Source organism: Choloepus didactylus, chromosome 18 (genome assembly GCF_015220235.1).
Source record: "Choloepus didactylus isolate mChoDid1 chromosome 18, mChoDid1.pri, whole genome shotgun sequence".
Taxonomy (NCBI): Eukaryota; Metazoa; Chordata; class Mammalia; order Pilosa; family Megalonychidae; genus Choloepus; species Choloepus didactylus.
Window position 1 is genome coordinate 3,522,612 of NC_051324.1, and position 22,486 is coordinate 3,545,097.

A 22,486-nucleotide genomic window follows, 5' to 3' on the forward strand; every position below is an offset into this window, starting at 1 on the left:
TGTCCCTCAGCCCCTTGTCCCCTCAGCCCCTTGTCCCTCAGCCCCTTGTCCCCTCAGCCCCTTGTCCCCTCAGCCCCTTGTCCCTCAGCCCCTTCTCCCCTCAGCCCCTTGTCCCCGCAGCCCCTTGTCCCCTCAGCCCCTTGTCCCCGCAGCCCCTTGTCCCCTCAGCCCCTTGTCCCTCAGCCCCTTGTCCCCGCAGCCCCTTGTCCCCTCAGCCCCTTGTCCCCGCAGCCCCTTGTCCCCACAGCCCCTTGTCCCCTCAGCCCCTTGTCCCTCAGCCCCCTTGTCCCCGCAGCCCCTTGTCCCCTCAGCCCCTTGTCCCCGCAGCCCCTTGTCCCCGCAGCCCCTTGTCCCTGAGCCCCTTGTCCCCTCAGCCCCTTGTCCCTCAGCCCCTTGTCCCCACAGCCCCTTGTCCCCTCAGCCCCTTGTCCCTCAGCCCCTTGTCCCCGCAGCCCCTTGTCCCCTCAGCCCCTTGTCCCCGCGGCCCGTTGTCCCCACAGTCCCTTGTCCCCGCGGCCCCTTGTCCCCTCAGTCCCTTGTCCCCTCAGCCCCTTCTCCCCTCAGCCCCTTGTCCCCGCAGCCCCTTGTCCCCTCAGCCCCTTGTCCCCTCAGTCCCTTGTCCCCTCAGCCCCTTGTCGCCGCAGCCCCTTGTCCCCGCAGCCCCTTGTCCCCTCAGCCCCTTCTCCCCTCAGCCCCTTGTCCCTCAGCCCCTTGTCCCCTCAGCCCCTTGTCCCTCAGCTCCTTGTCCCCGCGGCCCCTTGTCCCCTCAGCCCCTTGTCCCCGCGGCCCGTTGTCCCCTCAGTCCCTTGTCCCCGCAGCCCCTTGTCCCCTCAGTCCCTTGTCCCCTCAGCCCCTTGTCCCCGCGGCCCCTTGTCCCCTCAGCCCCTTGTCCCCGCGGCCCGTTGTCCCCTCAGTCCCTTGTCCCTTCAGCCCCTTGTCCCCTCAGTCCCTTGTCCCCTCAGCCCCTTGTCCCTCAGCCCCTTGTCCCCACAGCCCCTTGTCCCCTCAGCCCCTTGTCCCCCGCAGCCCCTTGTCCCCTCAGCCCCTTGTCCCTGCAGCCCCTTGTCCCTCAGCCCCTTCTCCCCTCAGCCCCTTGTCCTCGCAGCCCCTTGTCGCCGCAGCCCCTTGTCCCCGCAGCCCCTTGTCCCCTCAGCCCCTTCTCCCCTCAGCCCCTTGTCCCTCAGCCCCTTGTCCCCTCAGCCCCTTGTCCCTCAGCTCCTTGTCCCCGCGGCCCCTTGTCCCCTCAGCCCCTTGTCCCCGCGGCCCGTTGTCCCCTCAGTCCCTTGTCCCCGCAGCCCCTTGTCCCCTCAGTCCCTTGTCCCTCAGCCCCTTGTCCCCGCGGCCCCTTGTCCCCTCAGCCCCTTGTCCCCGCGGCCCGTTGTCCCCTCAGTCCCTTGTCCCTTCAGCCCCTTGTCCCCTCAGTCCCTTGTCCCCTCAGCCCCTTCTCCCCTCAGCCCCTTGTCCCCGCAGCCCCTTGTCCCCTCAGCCCCTTGTCCCCTCAGTCCCTTGTCCCCTCAGCCCCTTGTCTCCGCAGCCCCTTGTCCCCTCAGCCCCTTGTCCCCACAGCCCCTTGTCCCCTCAGCCCCTTCTCCCCTCAGCCCCTTGTCCTCACAGCCCCTTGTCGCCGCAGCCCCTTGTCCCCTCAGCCCCTTGTCCCTCAGCCCCTTGTCCCCGCAGCCCCTTGTCCCCGCAGCCCCTTGTCCCTGAGCCCCTTGTCCCCTCAGCCCCTTGTCCCTCAGCCCCTTGTCCCCACAGCCCCTTGTCCCCTCAGCCCCTTGTCCCTCAGCCCCTTGTCCCCGCAGCCCCTTGTCCCCGCAGCCCCTTGTCCCCTCAGCCCCTTGTCCCCGCGGCCCGTTGTCCCCACAGTCCCTTGTCCCCGCGGCCCCTTGTCCCCTCAGTCCCTTGTCCCCTCAGCCCCTTCTCCCCTCAGCCCCTTGTCCCCGCAGCCCCTTGTCCCCTCAGCCCCTTGTCCCCTCAGTCCCTTGTCCCCTCAGCCCCTTGTCGCCGCAGCCCCTTGTCCCCGCAGCCCCTTGTCCCCTCAGCCCCTTCTCCCCTCAGCCCCTTGTCCCTCAGCCCCTTGTCCCCTCAGCCCCTTGTCCCTCAGCTCCTTGTCCCCGCGGCCCCTTGTCCCCTCAGCCCCTTGTCCCCGCGGCCCGTTGTCCCCTCAGTCCCTTGTCCCCGCAGCCCCTTGTCCCCTCAGTCCCTTGTCCCCTCAGCCCCTTGTCCCCGCGGCCCCTTGTCCCCTCAGCCCCTTGTCCCCGCGGCCCGTTGTCCCCTCAGTCCCTTGTCCCTTCAGCCCCTTGTCCCCTCAGTCCCTTGTCCCCTCAGCCCCTTGTCCCTCAGCCCCTTGTCCCCACAGCCCCTTGTCCCCTCAGCCCCTTGTCCCCGCAGCCCCTTGTCCCCTCAGCCCCTTGTCCCTACAGCCCCTTGTCCCTCAGCCCCTTCTCCCCTCAGCCCCTTGTCCTCGCAGCCCCTTGTCGCCGCAGCCCCTTGTCCCCGCAGCCCCTTGTCCCCTCAGCCCCTTCTCCCCTCAGCCCCTTGTCCCTCAGCCCCTTGTCCCCTCAGCCCCTTGTCCCTCAGCTCCTTGTCCCCGCGGCCCCTTGTCCCCTCAGCCCCTTGTCCCCGCGGCCCGTTGTCCCCTCAGTCCCTTGTCCCCGCAGCCCCTTGTCCCCTCAGTCCCTTGTCCCCTCAGCCCCTTGTCCCCGCGGCCCCTTGTCCCCTCAGCCCCTTGTCCCCGCGGCCCGTTGTACCCTCAGTCCCTTGTCCCTTCAGCCCCTTGTCCCCTCAGTCCCTTGTCCCCTCAGCCCCTTCTCCCCTCAGCCCCTTGTCCCCGCAGCCCCTTGTCCCCTCAGCCCCTTGTCCCCTCAGTCCCTTGTCCCCTCAGCCCCTTGTCTCCGCAGCCCCTTGTCCCCTCAGCCCCTTGTCCCCACAGCCCCTTGTCCCCTCAGCCCCTTCTCCCCTCAGCCCCTTGTCCCCGCAGCCCCTTGTCCCCGCAGCTGGCTGTGGTCCCCGTCTCGAGCCGGGGGCTGAGTCACAGCGCTCCTCTGGGAGACAGGAAACAGTTAAGCTCCTGCAGCCGCGCGGTCGCCGGGCCGTGGCTCCTCTAGTGACTTGGGCTGCACAGTTCCCAGCCGGGGCGGAGGGCGGCCGGCCTAGAGCAGAGCCCTCCGGATGGCCGAGCTGGACCTGACGTTCCCGGGGCCCCCGGCCCGGGTCGGCGCACACGCCCCAGGCCCCCTTGGCCCGGACCCCGGGAGGACCAGCCCGACGGGAGAGGATGGGGGTTCCCCGGAGAGGCCCGAGGGGGACCCAGGGGGACAGGGCGGCGACTCTGCAGGGCAGGGGGCTCCCGGTGACGGCGACGCGGCTGAGGAGGACATCCTGTGTGACTTCTGCCTCGGGGCCAGCAGAGTGCCGGCCGTGAAGTCCTGCCTGACGTGCATGGTCAGCTACTGCGGGGAGCACCTGCGGCCGCACCGGGAGAACAGCAGGCTGCACGGCCACCAGCTGGCGGAGCCCCTGCGGGACTGTCACCTGCGCACCTGCCGCGCCCACCGCAGCCCGCTGGTGGCCTTCTGCCGGCCCGACCGCCAGTGCATCTGCGAGGAGTGTGGCCAGGGCCAGCACAGGGGACACGCCACCGCCCCCCTGGACACAGCCCGCAGGGACACGGAGGTGAGTGTCTTGGGGATCCCCAGAGGGCCGGGGGTGGGTGCCGCACGCAGGGACAGGCCCCTGGGCTTGTCCCGTTCCCCTCACTTGGAAAAGGACTTTCATCTTTTTAAAGTGGCCCTTGGCTTTGGAAACTGTGAGTAAGTCACTGTGTCCCCAGCTGGGTCCCCCTTGTCCTGCTGAACCTCTGCCCGTTCCTCGTCTCCCCACGCTTGCTAGTTTCCTTCCAGCTTTTGGTGAGGTGTGTTTGGGGCTCAGCATGGAGACACTTCTCTCTGACTGCCAACACACGGCATTTCCACCGGCAGTTAAAGTTAACAAAACACAAGCTTTGGCAGCATTTCAAGAGAAAAGAATTCAGCCTTTGCCCTACTTCTTCTTTTCCCTGTACCCCAAGCAAAGGACCTGTATAGAGATACAGATATGAAATCCAAGCGCTGGAAAACATCAGATTTGAAACCTACAGCCAGGTGTAACATCAAGTGTGGCTTAACGTTGGGAAAACATACCAGCTCCTCACCTGACAGGGGAATCAGGAGACACTGAGCAGCACCGCGTGCTTAACTGTCATTTTATTCCCATCAGATGAGGAAACTGCTTACACAACAGCCAGCTTTTCTTTGCCCTACAGCCGAGACATGGAGGAGTTCTTGGATCTGAGAAGAACAACTTTCTGTGCTTTCTCATACATTGACTTTCCACGAACACTTTTTTTCCATCGAGAAGTGTAGCTGACTTTTGTCCCACATTCCCATATTCACGTGGCACTTCTCTCTGCACACAGAATCCGGCCCCCAGATCCACAGGGACCCCTTCGCTCACAATTCCTGGGCAGCCACAGAAAGGGGTTCCTGGGAAGGAGGGTTCTTTCGGATGGTTTGCTCCCCCCGCCCCTCCCCGCCCATCCCTAAATAATCTGGTCTGTCTAGTGTTAGTGGGAACTGTTCTGGAAAGCTCCGTTTCCAGTGAGTCACTGTTTCCGGCTTGTGAAACCAATTGCAGCTGTGTCTGGCATCTCCAGGGCCAGGCTGCATCCTGTCAGGACGATGCAGCCACCTCATTTCCCGGCTTCCGTAACCAGTTACAGCTCCGCAGCAACAGATAGATGCACCAAAGGGGAGCACTCCAGAAAATCGAGGAAGGTAGCACTGATTCGTCATCACTATGCGCTAAATGCTTCACGTACTTGAGTCTTCACAGAACTCCATGAGGCGGGGACTCATTACTTTTGCCACATTTGTTCAAGCTCTTACAATTAGCTAAGTCACGGAATAAGGAATGGAAGCTTCTGGAAAGCCCTCCTACTAGAGGAACATGTGCGAAGGACCCCAGGAACACAGCATTATAACCTCACTTTTGTTTTTTTGGCACCAAAATCTGCCACACGTATGCCAGCAGAGATGTTAAAACAAAGCTTCTCCTCTTGGGTGTGCGATCTGAATTTTACTTTATTTTTACCTGGAAAAGTAATGCATGTACATGTTAAAAACAATCTCCAACAAACATTGCAATAGACTACACCTTCTAGGAGGCAAACACTGTCTACAATTTCCTGTTTCTTTTTCGATGTGTTCTGTGCTTGTACCAGAACATAGACAACGTGAATTTTAAACATAGGACACCTGGTGTGTATAAAAAAGCCTTAGAGTCATTGTAATTCCGGGCCCGGAAGAGTCTTTTTGAGCATGTCCAGAATCCCAAATTGAGATATCCTAGAACTGAGCTGTGTGAGGTAAAGTAAGGACACCTGGGTAAAGGGACATGACAACAGTTTTTGGTGCCAAAAAGCAATCACGGCTACAGGTACAGCACCATGTCCCAGAGCGCAGATTTCTAGTGATGGCTCCAATTCAGTCTTCTGCTTCCTGGTATCAGCTCAGAGGGCAAGTCTACTCCCTAAGGGGATTTACACTCCGGGTGGTTCCTCCAAATAATAGTAGCTGAAAGTTTCCTTTCAAGGAGCCCAGGAAACCAGCCCAGAAGACATGGTTCCCTGATGAGCCGCACCTCTGCCAGGGTTATCAGATGCAATCACCAAGGCTCCAGAAACCCCGTGTTCCCTTAAGTCAGTCCCAGCTTGCGGGGGTTACTTGCTGAAGGTCACCTTGGAGCCCCTTAGAGGCTAATAATTACTCAGGCTGGCATGTTCTGCATAGGAAATTGCAAATGGCAGGGGAAGCCAAGCACATGAGGGTCCACAAGGCTAGTTACTTCTCTATCAGGGAAGTGAGAACTTTCTGAAGCACCTATGGTTCCTGACTATGTCAGTGAGCAGAAGCTGTTTGGCTTTTGAGAGGGGGGTACTCTTTGATTAAATATCTGTTCTGCCCTGCTGGGATTCCAGGGCCCAGCTCTTCCTCTGGGGAGCTTAGCACTCCCCTAGACCCCAGGCCAGCTTCCTGAGGACCCTCCCCTCTTAAGAGCTTGGTCTTGCCTGGGCGTCGTTTGGTCCTCTCCCCTGTTCTGAATCTCAGGCTGGCTGCAAATGAGAGCTCGTCTGTGTGTGTGTGTGTGTGTGTGTGTGTGTGTGTTGTAACATTTAGACTCCTTCTGAGACCTACTTTTCTAGTTTGTTCTGACACCTGGTTCTTTCCTGTACTTCTTCAAACTTCTCAAACATTTCCGAGTGCATACTATGGGCTAAGTGCTAGGCTCCACTGTCTACCCTCAGGGAGCTTGAACTCGGATCAGGAAGCCAATGCACATACCACGGCTCTGTGGTGAGCCAGGTTGGTTCAGTGCAACCACCCTGTGTTCAAAAAAGGGAGAGCTCAGCAGCCCGAGACGCCGGGGCAGGATTTGGAGGAGGAAACACTGGAGCTGGGCCTGTCTTGGATCCTTGAAGTCCATGAGTGCCAGGTCAAAACATTCAACCGCAGTCTCAGTATTGGTTCCGGAAAGTTCTGGACTGGATGCCGACCCGGGGCACAATCTCTGCATAGAGCAGAAGTCCCAGTACCCAGTATCCATGCTTGTCTGGTAGCCAAAAGAGGATGACTCAAGGCCACTCAGGAAAAGAATTTCTTCTAGAACTTCTGAAGAATGTCTTGCATTCAGTGTTGTGTAACTTGTTTTGTCTTAACTACGCCATCAGGCTGTAAAGTCTTTCATGAGCAGGGAGTTGGTGTTATTTGACTGGACTGGCGTGTGGGAGGTTCTGACCAAATGACGGAGGTTTGGAGTCAGAATCCAGAATCTAGAATAAAGGCAGACTCCCCGGACGAGCCAACGTGGCATGGTTGGAAACATGGAGGGACTGGCACCATCTGGAATTTTCTTCTCCCTTCTCACTCCCTCTGCTATACTTTTTGCCTCTTCATCTCAACCCCCGGCCACCAAGCTCCGGGTGCAAACTTTGCCCTAGAGATGAAGCAGGAGCCTGTGTGTGTGGCTAGAACCAGAGCAGAGGAAACTGAATGATTGGTCCCAGTTCGATTAACCAGCAAGGGGCAGGTCTTCTGCCCCCAAATATTGACCCTTTTGCACAACATTTTTCAGTGCCTTGCTGAAAGAGGCAGGATGTGCGGTCCCTTAGACCTGTGGCCATCTAAGCTTGTAGGCAGCAACGTCCTGCTTTTGTACAGGGTCCACCCTGGCCTGAGATGTGTATATGGAGCTCTGAAGCCATCACTGGAAGCACCCCATCATTTTCTTAGAATAGAAATAACCGGAGACACTGGTCTCCCAAAGAGGCCCCACCTTTTGTCATCATTGGGAGAGCCTGCTCTCGGGTGTCTCACTCAGGGAGGCCCCGTTAGTTGGCTAAGATCCTTCTCTCCTTTTAAGGCTCTCTGGAGAAGGGCAAGAAGCCTCCTTCCCCAGCCCCCTCACAGGATCCTCCCTGAGCGTGTCCCCAGGGCTTTGGGTCATGCTGAGTTGACTGCAGACACCCATTCTCGTCTACACTGTGTAGGTGCCCCGTCACACGAGCCCGTTGATAGGGTGTGTTTTGTGCGTCTTCCGCCACCTTTGATTGAACAGTTCATGTTTTCTGCTCCCCTGGAATGGGTCACCTTGGGGCATGATTGCTCCCAGGCAGGCAGGTCAGACGTCCCCCAACCCCTCCCCACTCCTGGTCTCAGGTCTCGGGGGTCCCTCTGGGGTGGGAGGGTCCTGGGGCTCCCCCCACTCCACATCAGCTACCCAGAGCCTCAGACCTGCCCTATGGAGCGTGTCCTCCCCGCCTGCTGCTTCCTTCGCAGTTGGGGCTGGAATTCCCCCAACCTCAGTGCCCGAGGGGAGAGACACTCAGTGGGCGGCATGACTCAGCCTCTAACGCAGGCATTAGCCACTGAAAGTGCTTCAAGCTGTTCTTGACATGTCTTTTTGGCTGTCTCCTGCCCTCGCAGAGCAGGAACGTGGTGGGACCTTTGAAGTTTGGAAAGGGCTAGGTTTTGTGCCTTGGCACACTTCCTGGCAGAAAGTGCTGGTGAGCGTAGGAGGAGACAGTGGTGCTTGGCAGTGAGGTCAAAGCAGGCAAACCTCAGCTTCTCCAGAGAAGACAGAGCAGGGAGGGTGACGATGAGAGCGATGACGCACCATGACCACGATCACGATCGTGACAATCGCTGCATGTGCGGATCATTTACGGTGTGCCAGGTGCTATACTGAATCCTTGCTTAACCCACTATAACCATGTAAAGCACGTGCTTTATCTTCATTACACAGGTAAAGAATTGGAAGTTTAGAGAAATTAAGCCAACGTGTCCAAAGACTCAGCTGCTGGGTAGAAAAACTGGCCTCCTGGCTCCAAAGCCGACCCTCCTTGCCGTGCTATTCCGATTTGTGGACTCGGGTCAGAATGAGCAAGTTCAAATCCACTGATTACCCTGTGTGGCCTTATGGATAAATGCTTCAATTTTGTCACCTGTAAAGTGGAGTTAATGGTTATATCTACCTAATACGGTTGTTGTAAGGATGATGTGAGGCCATCAGTATATAGTGCTTAAAATGATGACCAGCACAACATACGTGTTCAGTGAGTTCTCAGCTGATGCTTGCTGAGTTCAGCCCTGGGAGGACACTGGTGCACAGCTGATCCTTTGACCTCTGCTTGGGGCGCTGTAGGATAGTTCCTGAGAGCACCTCCAGGGTCAGACTCTCCTCTCCCTGAAAGAAGGCCTGGGACCTCAGAGGTGGATAGAGCCCTTGTTTTGGGGGGAACTTCTATGTGGGCTGAGCTGCTCCCCCTGACCACTCTCCTTCCTCTTCTCAGGCTGAACTTCAGCGCACCCAGGTAGACCTGGAGAGGAAACTGAAGTTGAATGAAAATGCCATCACCAGGCTCCAAGCCAACGAAAAATCCGTCCTGGTAAGTCTGCTCTGGGTGACTCGTCAGTCTTCAGCCCACCTGGCTGGGGGTGTGTGGGCGTGGGGCAGCCATCCGTCCATCCATCCATCCATCCATCCATCCATCCATCCATCCATCTGTAATACATGGACTCGTTTAATTTCCTCTCCTCAGTGTTTACCACTAACTAGCTGCTGAAGGATGAACAACTCCTTCTTTCCCACATAATCTTCTGAAGGGAAGAAAAATAAATGCCATTTTAAAGCCTTATAAGCCTTCAAAGATTGTTGTTTCCCAGGCTTAAGATAATCGGAAGCCTCCCCCAGAGCACTTTGCCTATTCCCAGCTCTTTAATTTCCAGACACTTTGATCCCTACTCGGTTGTCTGATATCTGCACAGTGATGGAGGAGATGGTTATGACAATGGCCACCATGTACAAGGGAACTGATGACACAGAGATGACACGACCTGTCAAGGGCCTCCTCGCTGCTTGGGTGGGCAGGAAGACCTGGGGTTGTTACTCCTTTGACCCAGATTGACAGACATGTGCACCATCCTAAGCATCTTTAAACCATAAAAAGAAAAACAATTGGCCACTTTTATATGTCTGTAGCCCCTTCTCTCTGTAGCATTTGCTTGTCATCACTTGGGCAGTAAATGACATCCTTGGCACATTCCATTAAAATGCAAGAAAGAAGTGTTTCTCCATGGGAAGTTTGAAGAATGAGAAGCCACAGATGATAGTTAGAAGGGTCAATCCGCCAGCTTCCCTGAGGCCTCCATTCCCACCATCCTTCCTCAGGAGGCCTCTGTGGGGGGCGGGGGGGGAGATTGGGACCCTGAAATCTGTCATCAGGCTCGTGCCTCTCTGTGCCTTGGTATGGTGCGTCCATGAGGAACCCACATGTCGTAATTGTGGAGACTAATGGATTCTGCTCCTCTCTTGTGACATCCGTGTGTGGGTCCCCCATGCTTTGTCCTGCTTCTGCGTTCTGGTGGTGACCGGGGGTGGCTGCTATGGCTGAAGGAGGCTGGTCACCGGGATCCCGAGTGGGAGGGAATGGGGAATGGGGGAGGGAGCTGGAATGCATTACTTAATGTGCCCCCCACCCTCCTTCGGCAGTACTTCCCTCTGGAATAAGTTTATGCAAAGTGACCTGTCTTCTGAGATAGGCTCCTTCCATCTTTACCTCGTTGCATCATCAAAATATGATTTGACATTTAAATTTAAATACAGTTATGATTGATTGTTTCAGAACTCACAGGATTTAGAATGACAGGGTGGCAGGTCTCGTAAACGGTTGACTCGGGAGTTGCTGGGGAGGCTGTCCGTCTCCATCTTTCTCTTGACCACCAGGTCAGCAGCACCCTGTGTATTTAGTCTATTCCGAGCGTAGGTGGCCCTGCTTGGTGCCCACGAGGGGCTGAGTCCTGTCCATTCTCAAGTGCTTGGAATGGTGCTCAAGGGCTTCAGTTTTAGAGGCTGAGCTTGAAGTCTCCTTCCCTGAGTCTGTCACAGGGCTACAGTCCACGAGCTGAGAGCTCAGCTCAACCACCCACTCATCACCCCTCATCGTCCTCAGGGGTGCCCATGTCCACGGGGTGAGGGTCGGGCTGTACCTGCTAAGCTGCTGAATCTATCACCATCCAGGATCTCAAACCTCGGCACTGCCCAAGAGGCAGAATATGGAGTTTAAAGAACGGGCTCTGAAGATGGGCTGTCTGGGTTCAAACCTTAGCTGTGTGATTCTGTGCAAATTACTTAATTTATCTGTGCCTTAATCTCCTTATCTGAGAAATGGGACCATAATCATACCTACTTCCTAGGGCTGCTATGAGATAATATGTGCAAAGAACACGTGTGTGGAGGGCTGGGGTGATGGGCTTTGCCGCCCGAGCATTGGGATCACAGAGTTCTAGGTAGGAGAGCCAGGTCTTGGGAAAAGTGACAGGTGGTCTGCTGCCCCAGGAAGGTGACTGACTCCACAGCATCTTTCTTAAAGGGGCTGCCCAAATGGCCTCTCTGGCCACCCGTGCTTCCCAGCACCACCATCTGCCTCCAGGCTCGTCCTGGTTTGGGCTGGCGGAATTTGGAAGAAACCTCCCATCCACCCTCTTCCTTAATTCTGCTACTACTGTTTACTTGCTTCCAGCTCGGTCCGGCTGCCCCAGCCTCAGGGGATCCAACAGGCAATGGAACAAGTAGGCATAAAAATGAGAGTGTAGGGAGGACCTACATTTCTTTCTAACCCCCCTCCCCACTCCCTCCAGGAGAGATGCCCCGGCTTTCTTCCCCTTTTCATTCCTCTCTCCTCCATCCGATCAAAGACTGGCAGACCCTGGATATCCCATGTGATTGCATTCTGGGGCCCTGGACTGAGCCAGGGTCCCCAGCCAGGTGTGGGCCCCATCTGTGTCTTCACTGCTTCTTCCCAGCTCCCTTCAGACCTCAAGGCACCCACAAGCCCTGGGCTCAGAGACCCGTCCTAGCTGAGGCCGCCTCCTCCATCGGGGTCTTATTCTCCTCCCCCCACCCCAGCCGTCCTCCCCACCGGGAGAGCGAGTCTCAGCCTGAGGATACCTGTGGCTTTGGCTCCCTTTGGAGCTCTGGATGTCCCGGCCTGAGCCTGGTCTTGGGATGAGGAACCGAAAACTGATTGCACCTGGATGGGCTGCTCAGGGCCGCTCTCAGACGGGATGGGGTTGGGTAGGAAGAGTCGGGGAGACCAAGGCAGGCAGAGACCAGGCTGAGGGGCTGTGGGGTGGGGCGAAGGAGGCAAGAACCAAAGAGATTGTTTCTGACACCTTTATATGAAGTTTAACAAAGTCACTAGAGAATGTGCAATGAGGATGAAATGGCACATGTCAGAGAGAGCTCTCAGCACCAACACTTACGAACTACCAAAGAGAAGAGGAAAACATTTGCAACTTGGATTGGCTTTGCAAATACAGTGTTATGGGACGCATTTATAAATGGGGTTCATCAGGTGAAAAAATCCCACGTGTGCGTCATCGTGTAAATCATTAATATTTATTGCTCCAACAGGTCTGCTCGTCCTGCTGTTACAGGGGCTGTGTCCATCCTCAGTAATTTGTGGGGACTTTGTGCCAGGTAGAGACGCCTCCAGCCTCGATCTGCTTTCAGCTCTGATGGACGTGGTGGTCAGTTTGACCAGGCATTAAGAAACGCTAGGGAAAATTAAGTTGTGCTGAATTATGAAAAAAAAAATCCAAATTATTAATTTACCGTGAGAAATAGAACTATCAAGTCAATGGAATACGTGTACCACCCTGGTAGGAAAATCTGTTTCAGGAGCCTGAATCCCAGCCCCAGAACGTTAGAGCTGGAAGAGATCCCAGAGGCCACACAACCCAGTTTCTCATCAAACGGAGACTCGGGTTTACCAACGACTAACTAGGGACTTATATCCTGAAGAATAAATCCATTCCCAGGAACCCAGAATTCAAATCAGAGTAAAAGCTTCCTTTCACAATAGAAAATTGTTTTCTAGTTTATGGATTTCTTATTTACATTTTTAAAACTTTTTATTGTTCGTAAAATAAGTACTACCCAAAGTGTCCCATTTTAACCAGTTTCCAGTGTACAATTCAGTGGTATTAATCACATTCCAATATTGTGCTGCCATCACCACTGTTACCCCAACTTTTCCTTCACCCTAGACAGAAACTGCACCCATTAAGCAATAACTCCCTAGCCCCTGGTAGCCTGTAATCCATGCTCCGTCTCTATGAATTTGCTTATTCCAGATAACTCACATAAGCAAGATCCTATATCTGTCCCTTTGTGTCCAGCTGTGTGCTGTCTTCAAGGTTCATCCATGGAGTCGCCTGCATCTGAACATCATTTCTTTTTAGGGCTGGATAATATGTCGTGTGCATAGACCATGCTGTGTTGACCATTTTTGCGCGTTGAGCTTGGATGACATCGGATGCCTTGCTAACAGGTCCTTGGCTCTCTGCCCGTCCTGCCCCCAGGTGTCGGTCTCGGAGGTGAAGGTGGTGGCCGAGGAGCAGTTTGAGGACCTCCTTGGTGCTGTGAGGAAAGCCCAGGCCGACGTGATGCTCTTCCTGGAGGAGAAGGAGCAGGCTGCCCTGAGCCAGGCCGGTGGCATCAAGACCCACCTGGAGCACAGGGGCGCGGAGATGGAGCGGAGCAGGCAGGAGCTGGAGAGGGTGGCTGCCATCAGCAACACCATCCTGTTCCTGGAGGTACGGGGTGGGCGGAGGAGGAGGCACCCATGCTCGCCTGGGCCTGTGTTAGAAATCGGGGTATAAAGTCAACAAAGGGGTGTCCCTGCCCTCAGAAAGCAGCCTGATGGGGTGACAGACCCGTAATCAATGACGGAAACTCTCTGTGCTAAGTGGAGAGCGGAGAGAAGGAGGTCTTGGCTCAGAGAGTGAAGGAGGGGTGGGGAAGACTTCCTGGGAGACAGTCTGGAACCAGGTCTTGCCTTTCCTTTTCCGAAATGTGATGCTAAGGGGTTCGTGGGGAGCACCAGCCTTTCCGCAGAAGTTGTTCCATCTGGGTGCGAGTTAAGGATGGTTCAAGCCTTGCTTTCCTTGTATGGCTTCTGGACCAAAATCACGGCCACCAATTGACCAAGGGCAGCAGGTAGGACTTGGACCCTAACCCTACAAAGAGTTTATTCCTAAATGAGGGTGTTCAAATGCCTTCTCTATCTGTCTATTGAAACAGCCACCATGTGGGCTGCCCAGGGTGGGCTTGATTCTTTGGAAAGATTCCAACAAAAGGACAGACTTCTGTCTTCTAAATAAAAGCTCGTTGATTGAGAAAACAAAAGAGAAGTTTGTTCCAGACAGAGGGCACAGCATTGCAAAGCCAGAGAGGTTTGCGAAGGCACAACTGATCTGGAGAACTAATGCCCCTTGTAAGGATGGAGCCCTGGTGCCATGTGCACAGTGATGGGGCCAGGCAGGCGTTAGGTTATGAGACACATCTGTTTCCATGTTTATTTTCCTCCTGTTTGAGATCCTGAAGTCACAGAAGCCAGTGAGGACTTTAAGAGGAAAAGCGAAATGATCATATCAGAATGTTTTATGAATCCCTCTGGCAGTAGTATGGGGGCTTGCCTGGCAGGGATGGGACGGGAGATCTGCTGTCTTTCGGAAAAAGCTGCATGTGCTGGGGGAATTAAGGATGTCTTCTCAGAGGACATGTGACTTTTCATGCAGTGCATTGGTAGCCACTAAGCAATATATGTTTAGCGTGAGAGCTGAAGAATATATAATCTTGCAGGGCAGGAAAACTGTATTGGGCATAAGTGCCACCATGCTGAATGTGTCACCAGATAGCTGTGTGCTTTTTGTCCAGTTACTTACCGTCTCTGAAGCTCAAATTCCTCATTTATCACTGAGCAGGTTGGAATAAGTCATTTCCAAAGCTCCTTTCAGCTCTAACATTTATAAATGAAAACAATTGTTCTTGATTGCATTTTTTTAAAAAAATCCCTTCTAGTTACAATAAACATAAATGTTTGTGATGAAAAACTTGGAAAATACGGAAAAATATGAAGGGAAATTTCCCACAATCCCTCTACCTAAAGAGTTAACCAGGATTAACATTTGAATGAGTGAGAGAAAGAGAAGTAGACAAGGACAAAAATATTGACAGAATGTCCCTCTGTCATTTCCTTTGCTTTTCATGATCAAAACTCAAAGAAAATAGTAATAAAAATTAGGCTTCCTATATTATGGGTTTTCTCAAGACCGCCTGCCCAAAGGGTATATAAATAATTTTCTGTTATTTTCTTCTCTCCTTTTATAGCTTTATGTTCCACATGAAAAAAAACTGTAATGCATATAAAATGTATTTTAGAATAAGATTACTTGTTTATCTACTTCAGTGAGAGATAACTTGTTTCTCCCCAAATTGTTAGCAAGTTGAACGAACACCATTTGCTACATAAGCCATCATTTCCCCCCACTGATTTAAATAGTTAATTTTATCATGGGTAGGACTAAATCTATACACACTGTTAAAATGATAATCCATCTTTCTCCCAATCTACTCTCTGGTTCGGGACTTTTTCTTCTTTTCCATCGATCTATTGAACAATTTTGGTGCAAGTGTTTTCATGACTTAATTTTTTTCTGCATCCAGTCTGCTCTTCAATGCTTCAGTGGTATTTGAATTTTAATATTTTACATCTGAAAGCAGTCATCTCCTGAAACTTAAATGGTTTAATATAAATATCTATGTGAAAATGTGTTTCAAACTCTAATGCATGGTATAAATTATTTATTGAATTGAATTGACAAGGAAAAGGAGAGAGGCAGGCTTGTGCCTCGTGGGGAAGCTGCCATAGCTCCTCGCTCCCCTGCTGTGGTTCGCATTTAAAATAGCAAAGACAAGCACTGAGGGAATGAATGGAACAAGAGCGTTCCCTCCTGTTGGCGATTGAATCACACCCTCAAAAAAGACATGCTCACGTCTCAAGCGGAGTGTGACCCCATTTGTAAATAGGACTTTGAAGATGTTATTATTAAGGTGTGGACTCATTTGTGAATAGGATCTTTGGAAGATCCATATTGGATCCATATGACTCGAGTCTTTGTAAGCAAAGGAAATTTGGATGCAGTTGGTCAGTAGAAGCCAGAAGTCAGAAGTCAGAGAAGGAAGGCAGATCCGCATGTAACAAAGGCAGGGATGCAAGCCAAGGAGCCCTAGCATTAGAGCGCTACAGACCCCAGAAGAAGACATGGTCTGCTGAGACATTGATTTTGGACGTTCAGCCTCCAAAACCACAAGACAATCAATTCCTGTTGTTTAAGCTACCCGTTTTGTGGCATTTGTCGTAGCAGCCTGGCAAACTAAGACATCTCCATTTGGGGTGTTGGCATAAAATGTGTTCCTGTTTTTTGGCCCCCATCAGGGCTGGGTATTGGAGCTGTCTTGGGGCATCCAGCATCCCCTGATTTCTTCAGCCCACTTTCCCAGCCTAAAAGATAAATGCTTTCCACGTTGTCAGACCCCAAGCTCGGAACTTTGCATACACTTTCTTTGTGAACTACATATTACTGTCAATGCCATTTTACAGATACAGAAACTGACATCATGAGGAAAGAAAACTATTTTAGTTTCCTGGCTGCTAAAACAAATACCATGTGATGGGTTGGCTTAAACAATGGTGATTTATTGACTCATAATTTTGAGGTCAGGACAAGTCCAGTATCAAGGTATCTGGGGCTGGCTGCCAGCAATCCTTGGTCCTTGGCTTTTCTGTCACACAGCAATGCACATGGCGGCCTCTCCTGGCTTTTCCTTTCTCTTCTGGGTTCCTTCAACTTCCAGTTTCTGGTTGCTCCCTGTGTCTTTCTCTGTGGCCTTGCCTATAAGGCCTTCAGTAATAGGATTAAGACCCATCCTGATTAAACTGGGCCCCACCTTAACTGAAGTCACCTCATCTAAAGGTCCTACTTACAATGGGTTCACACCCACAGGGATGGATTAAATTTAAGAACATGTTTTTTGGGGGTACATACAGCTCTAAGCCCCCACACAACCCAATTTAAGAAATGGAGAAACCAATCCAATTTCTGCCATGTTTCCTGTTCCGCAGGAATACAGCAAGTTTAAGAACATGGAGGATGGTGCCTTCCCCAGTGTTTACATTGGACTCAAGGACAAGCTCTCGGGTATCCGGAAGGTCATCACGGACTCCACCGAGCACATAATCCAACTGCTGCAGAACTATAAGGAAAAGCTCCGAGAGTTTTCCAAGGAAGGTGAGAAGCTTTCTGAGCATTGGGGTGGGTGATACGGAAGGCGAGACAGGGCCAGGGAAAAGAAGGTGAAATTGGGAGGAAAGCCTCATTTTTCAAAGCCGTCCTTCAGCTGGGCCATGTTACCAGTGGACACTTATCTTGATGGTTTCATTTTATAATTGAGAAGGTGAGTTGGGCACATTCCATGCAATTGGCTGACATTTCTAAGACTAGCTTCTCGGGTCTCCGATGCCTGTAGCCTTAAGTGAAATCCAAGTCAGTCTTGGGCCTTTTAAAGCTTATTTTGCTTCATCAACGAGAGAAATGTGATCCATGGAGCATGGGCCTCTGAGATGTTACTGGGCTTCTGCCCCTTATTCTCCCAGGATGCCCTGGGAAGTTTGGCTGGGAAGTCCTGGTTCTCTTTGGGTTCTCTGGATCAGCTGGATGTGTGTGCATTCACAACTCTCTGATTTTCTAGAGGAGTATGACATCAGAACCCAAGTGTCTGCCGTCGTTCAGCGTAAATATTGGACCTCAAGACCCGAGCCCAGTGGCAGGAACGAGTTCCTCCAGTGTAAGTTATGGTGAACAACTTCCCATTTCCTAGTCTTTGATATCGGTATATTGATTTAAGCCATCTTTCATGTAGGTTTCAGGTTCTTGTCACCTTGTGTTTATCCCCAAACAAAACACTTAATTTTTTAACTTTAAAAAATTTTTTTAACTTTTAATTTTGAAATAATTCCAGACTTACAGAAAGGTGCAAACATAAAGCAAAGATTTCCCATATGTTAACACCTTACAGAGCCATGGTGCATTGATCAAAACCAGCACATTAACGCTGATACGATGCTTTTAACTTATCTACAGAATTTATTCACGTTTCACCAACAATTCCTTTTTCTGATCCAGAATCAATCTAGGATCACAGATGTTTTCACAACTCTTCGGCCTCAAATCTGGGACAGTCCCTCAGTCTTCCCTTGTCGTTCACGAACTTGGGCAGTTGGTGAACGATATACTTTTGAGTCTGGTTTGGCCAGAATTGCGTAACCCCCTGTCCTGGTCGTTACGTGGTACTGACTTGGTCTGTTGGTATCATTAAAAGTACTGTATTTTTAACTAGTACATTATAATCAACCCATCCACAGTGTTTCTTTTTTTACTATTATTAACTTTATCAAAAAATTAAAAAAAAAACAGGCAATAAAAAAAACATTTCAGACAAAACCAAAACAAAGGAATAAGAAAAAACAAATAACCCAAAATAACTACACTACCTCCAACATGTTCCTATCTACCCCAAGAAAACAAATCCACAAGGTTTCATTTCCTAGGAGAGGAGGGACGGCCTCTGTGTAAACAGTGCTCGTTTTAGGATATTTGGCTGATCCATCTTTTCGGAACATGCTGTCGATTCTTGCTTCTGCTTGGTTTCTGGGGGTGGCCGCTGGCTGTGTAAACTCCGGACCCCTTTCCCCTGCTCCTCACGTGGGGCCTCAGCTCCCAATGACTGTCACCTGTTTTTTCCTAGGACCTCTTGGCTTCCTCTTGGTTTCCTTTGTTTATTCTCTCCTGCTTCCTGGCAGAAGCACACCTTATTTTACCAACAGACATAATGAATACAAGAAACCAAATACTCTTTAATCTTAACACTAAAATAAAAAGTCAACTTATCCCATTATAAGCCCTCTTTTTGTATTGCAGATGTCTTTTTTCACATGTGAAAAAACAAAGGCTTACCTCTTCTGAGTCCAATGATGAACTCATAACCTTTTATAGACTTAGATCATCCCAATTGCCAAAGCTCTGCTGCCCAAATTGCCAGCTTGGCCGGTGGGCACCACTTTCCAGCTGCCCTGAGCCCCTCCAAGTGCTGCCCCTGACGTTCTTGAAAGCATCGTTGCTTTCTGGCATTGGCAGGTGATCCAGACCCAAACTGATTCTTTCCTTGTCTCAAGACTTAGATTCAGCCAAGGAGACCTGGATCCAATTAGAGGAGAAAAATATTATTGCTCAAAATCTGGATGCTAAGGGCTGCCAAAATCGATGGTGGGCAAAAATGCTGGCATTCTTGGGCCATTTTTTGTAACATGGGGCCGCGGAGCAGAAGCCTTTTCCAGGCAATGAGTTCACCCTCATTTTTCCTTTTAAACCTATTGTGTGTCCTTCTTGTCTCCCAGGATGTGGTGCCCTGACCACTAAGAATTTCTGTTACCTCATTAAATACCTGGGTTTTCACTCGAGACCCTAAAAGTGTGCTGCCCAAGAAACAGGGCTAAACTAGACATAGAGAAAGGACGTCGGGAACTGCCTTAAAAGGCATCCAGTCCGAAAAGGGGCATTGGGGAAGTTAGGGTGCCGCCCCTCAGCAGTCTCAGAAGTTCAAGGTCCAGAAGGGTTTATCTCAAAGAGATTTGTGGGGCTGGCTTTTGTCTCATGGAGTAAACCCCACAAGGAGCCACAAGAGAGATAACAATTTCTCTGACATAGGCACAAAGACATTTGAAAGACTCTGGGTTAAACTAACACAATTTTAAAAAAAATCACAGGAGGTTTTATAGCCTTTAAAATGCTAGTTCAATTGGCAAGTATTGGCTGAACATCTTCTCTGTGCCAGGACCTCCTGTAACAGAGCCCCCACAAAACGTGGAGTTTATAGATTCAGAGGGAAGACAAGTCTTAAAAACACACACACAAATATATTGTTACAAAATATCATGAATAATGTGACGTTTAAAAAAGCCAGGATGCTGTGAGAGAAACTGATGGGAAAGGTTGGGATTTAGATCAGGGGTTCACAGAGGACCCCTTGAAGGACACGATCTCTCAGCCGCAGCCCAGAAGGATGATAGGAAACACCCAGACAAAGAGCAGGGCAAGACCCTGTCGTGGAGGACGGTCTGTGGGTGCTAAGCCCCACGTGGGCTCAGCATGGGGTGTCTGAGGTTGGTGTGGCAGGACGTGGTTATCCAGGGGGAAAAGAGCAGGAGATGAACCTGGAGGGACAGGCAAGGGCTGTCAGAAGGGACCTCGCCGCCAGGGTGCAGGGTCCCGGTTTTATCTTAAGAGCAAGCGGGTGTCATCAAATGGTTTTAAGTGAGAGCAACGTGGCTCACCTTCGTCTATACCTTCAAACAAGCACCGGGGCTCTGGGGAGAAGGTACTGAAGGGACAAAAGATGGGGAGAGAGCAAATCATTGCTCAGAAGCCCCTTGCTCCGGGTCAGGAGAGTTTGGTGCTGGCTTAGGTGGGCGCTGAAGCTGTGGGGCTGGAGACAAGTAGTTAGACTGCTCAGGACTTGCTTCTGCTTCTACCTGTGGACAGGGCTGAGAGGGGAGGGTGGGGGCAAAAGAGATGTCAAAAATAACTCACTGATTTGGACATGAGCAGCTGGGCGCATGGAGATGTGTTCACGGGAATAAGGGCCTCTGAAAGAGAGATCTATTTGGGGGAATGTCCAAGAGTTCACCAGGCTCAACGTTAGTCAAATATTTTTTTTAATGAATAAATGAATCAGATGTGGGTTTAGGAGTGCTATTTCCTCCAACCCACGCTGACCGTGGGTAGAGCAGCGCCTGGCTTTCCGTGCATATTTGCTGAATGAATGAATGAGTAAGGGAATGGACGAATATTACCTCTTGATTCAGCTCAGCAAATGATCCAGTGAATGCCAAGAAGTTTGAGCTTCAGAAAGGAAGTCAGCGCAGTGACTTTTGTTCTCCATTTTCTGGCTGTCACCCCCGTACTCTTTTATGCGGGGAGCAGAGAGTGGCCTGAGTGAACAGAGCAGGGAGGCTGCTTCCTCACGCTTGGGAAGCCAGCTGGGTTGAACAAGTTCTGTCTGCATCAGTTGTCCATTCTGAACCGCTCCCCCTGCCTCTCGTGCCCACACAGATGCATGTGACATCACGCTGGACCCAGACACGGCACACAGGTATCTCCGGCTCCAGGAGGACAATCGCAAGGTCACCAACACCACGCCTTGGGAGCACCAGTACCCTGACCTCCCCAGCAGGTTCGTGCACTGGCGGCAGGTGCTGTCCCAGCAGAGCCTGTACCTGCACAGGTACTACTTCGAGGTGGAGCTCTCCGGCCCGGGCACCTACGTGGGCCTGACCTACAAGGGCATCGACCGGAAAGGGGAGGAGCGCAACGGCTGCATTTCTGGAAATGACTTTTCCTGGAGCCTCCAGTGGAACGGGAAGGAGTTCACGGCCTGGCACAGCGACACGGAGAGCCCACTCGAGGCCGGCCCTTTCCGGAGGCTTGGGGTCTACGTCGACTTCCCAGGAGGGACCCTGTCCTTCTATGGCGTCGAGCCTGACGCCATGACTCTGATTCACAAGTTTGATTGCAAGTTTTCCGAGCCTGTCTATGCGGCCTTCTGGCTCTCCAAGAAGGAGAGCGCCATCCGCGTCGTGGATCTGGGGGAGGAACCGGAGAAGGCGTGATCATCCTCAAGGGAGGCTGCTCCCTGGGTGCCCGGGGCTACAGGTTGACGTTGGCCAACCACAGAGATGGGACAGCAGGGTGCACGCTGAGGGTGGCTTCTGGGGAGAAATAACAGGGGGCTTCAACCAGCCAGCAGTGGCAGCTGGGTTTTGAAAGCCTGAGGGTCTGTGGCTGAGGAGGAGGGTCTTGGGCTGCTCCTTTGTGTCCCAAGCAGCATCATTTTCTGTGTGTTGGTAGCAATTCTTCGGCGCTTCTCCAGGAGGGCCTCGGTCCCCCATCATCATCTTCCAGTGATCCCCTCCCGTCTGCTCAGGTAAACACCACACTTGCCCAGATTTGGCAACCAAGAAAATTCAGAGTGACTTCAAAGCTTGCGCTATGGCCATAATAAATTGCTAACTTTCCTGGACATTTCCTACGTTCCAGATGCTGTTCTGAGCGCTTCTTGTGCATTGACTCACAGAATCCTCACGATGATGTAGTTATTGTATCCTCCCATTTTGCAGATGGAAAACTGGGGCTCAGTTGCTCAAAGTCACAAAGTCTTGGGGGCTGAAGGGGCAGGGGCCCTTGCAGGGAGTCTCTCCGTGCTCCCCTCACACCAGGTCCACGGGCAGGGCACAGAGCACGGATGGCTCAGGGGCTCTACCTGAGAGCCAGGCTTTGCTGGGATGCACCCAGTTTTCCTCCATATTTCCGGTTGCTCTGAAGTTTTGTTGAGTAAATCCCACCTTCTCCCCAAGGAAGGAGGCCAGATACTGGAAATGAAGAGGGAGAATGGATCATTTAATAAGGGCAGAGAATAGCATAGCAGTGATTGCCATTAGAGGCTAAAATTCTTCCCCCCAAATTAATAACTTAAGTAATGATCCCAGTGATTACTTGAAAAGAGGCATTATATTTTTGTGTGTATGTGTGTATTTATATGTGTACATATGTGTGTTTATATTTGTGTGTACGTGTGTGCATGTATTTGTGTATATATGTGTGTGCATTTATTTGTGTGTATAGATATGTGTGCATTTATGTGTGTGTACAGATATGTGTGTATTTATGTGTGTAGATGTGTGTGTATATTGTTGATAGGCAAGTTGAAGACAAGTTTGCAAATTACAGCATTTTATTTGGGGCACTGAAGTTTTGCTGCAGCAAGGAAGCCAGATAACTTGCAAAACTGGAAGCAGCTTTGGGCTTCTAGGGGTGATAAATTATTTTTATAGATATAAATAGTAAGTTAGCTTGACTCCTGTTGATTGAATGAGGGTTTGTCCATCTCATAGGGGCGGGTTTAGGGCAAGTGGGCTTTATTTTGTATTGGG

General features: G+C 51.8%; 1 protein-coding gene across 1 annotated transcript; it reads left to right on the forward strand.

Annotated features, from left to right (window-relative positions):
- Positions 1 to 3,109: 3,109 nt before the first annotated feature.
- TRIM16 (tripartite motif containing 16) lies at positions 3,110 to 21,568 on the forward strand. Its single transcript, XM_037809895.1, has 6 exons — positions 3,110 to 3,675; positions 8,888 to 8,983; positions 12,960 to 13,193; positions 16,565 to 16,730; positions 17,191 to 17,286; positions 20,610 to 21,568. The coding sequence occupies exons 1-6, from the start codon at positions 3,172 to 3,174 to the stop codon at positions 21,164 to 21,166; spliced, it is 1,653 nt and encodes a 550-aa protein (XP_037665823.1). The 5' UTR covers positions 3,110 to 3,171; the 3' UTR covers positions 21,167 to 21,568.
- Positions 21,569 to 22,486: the final 918 nt, after the last annotated feature.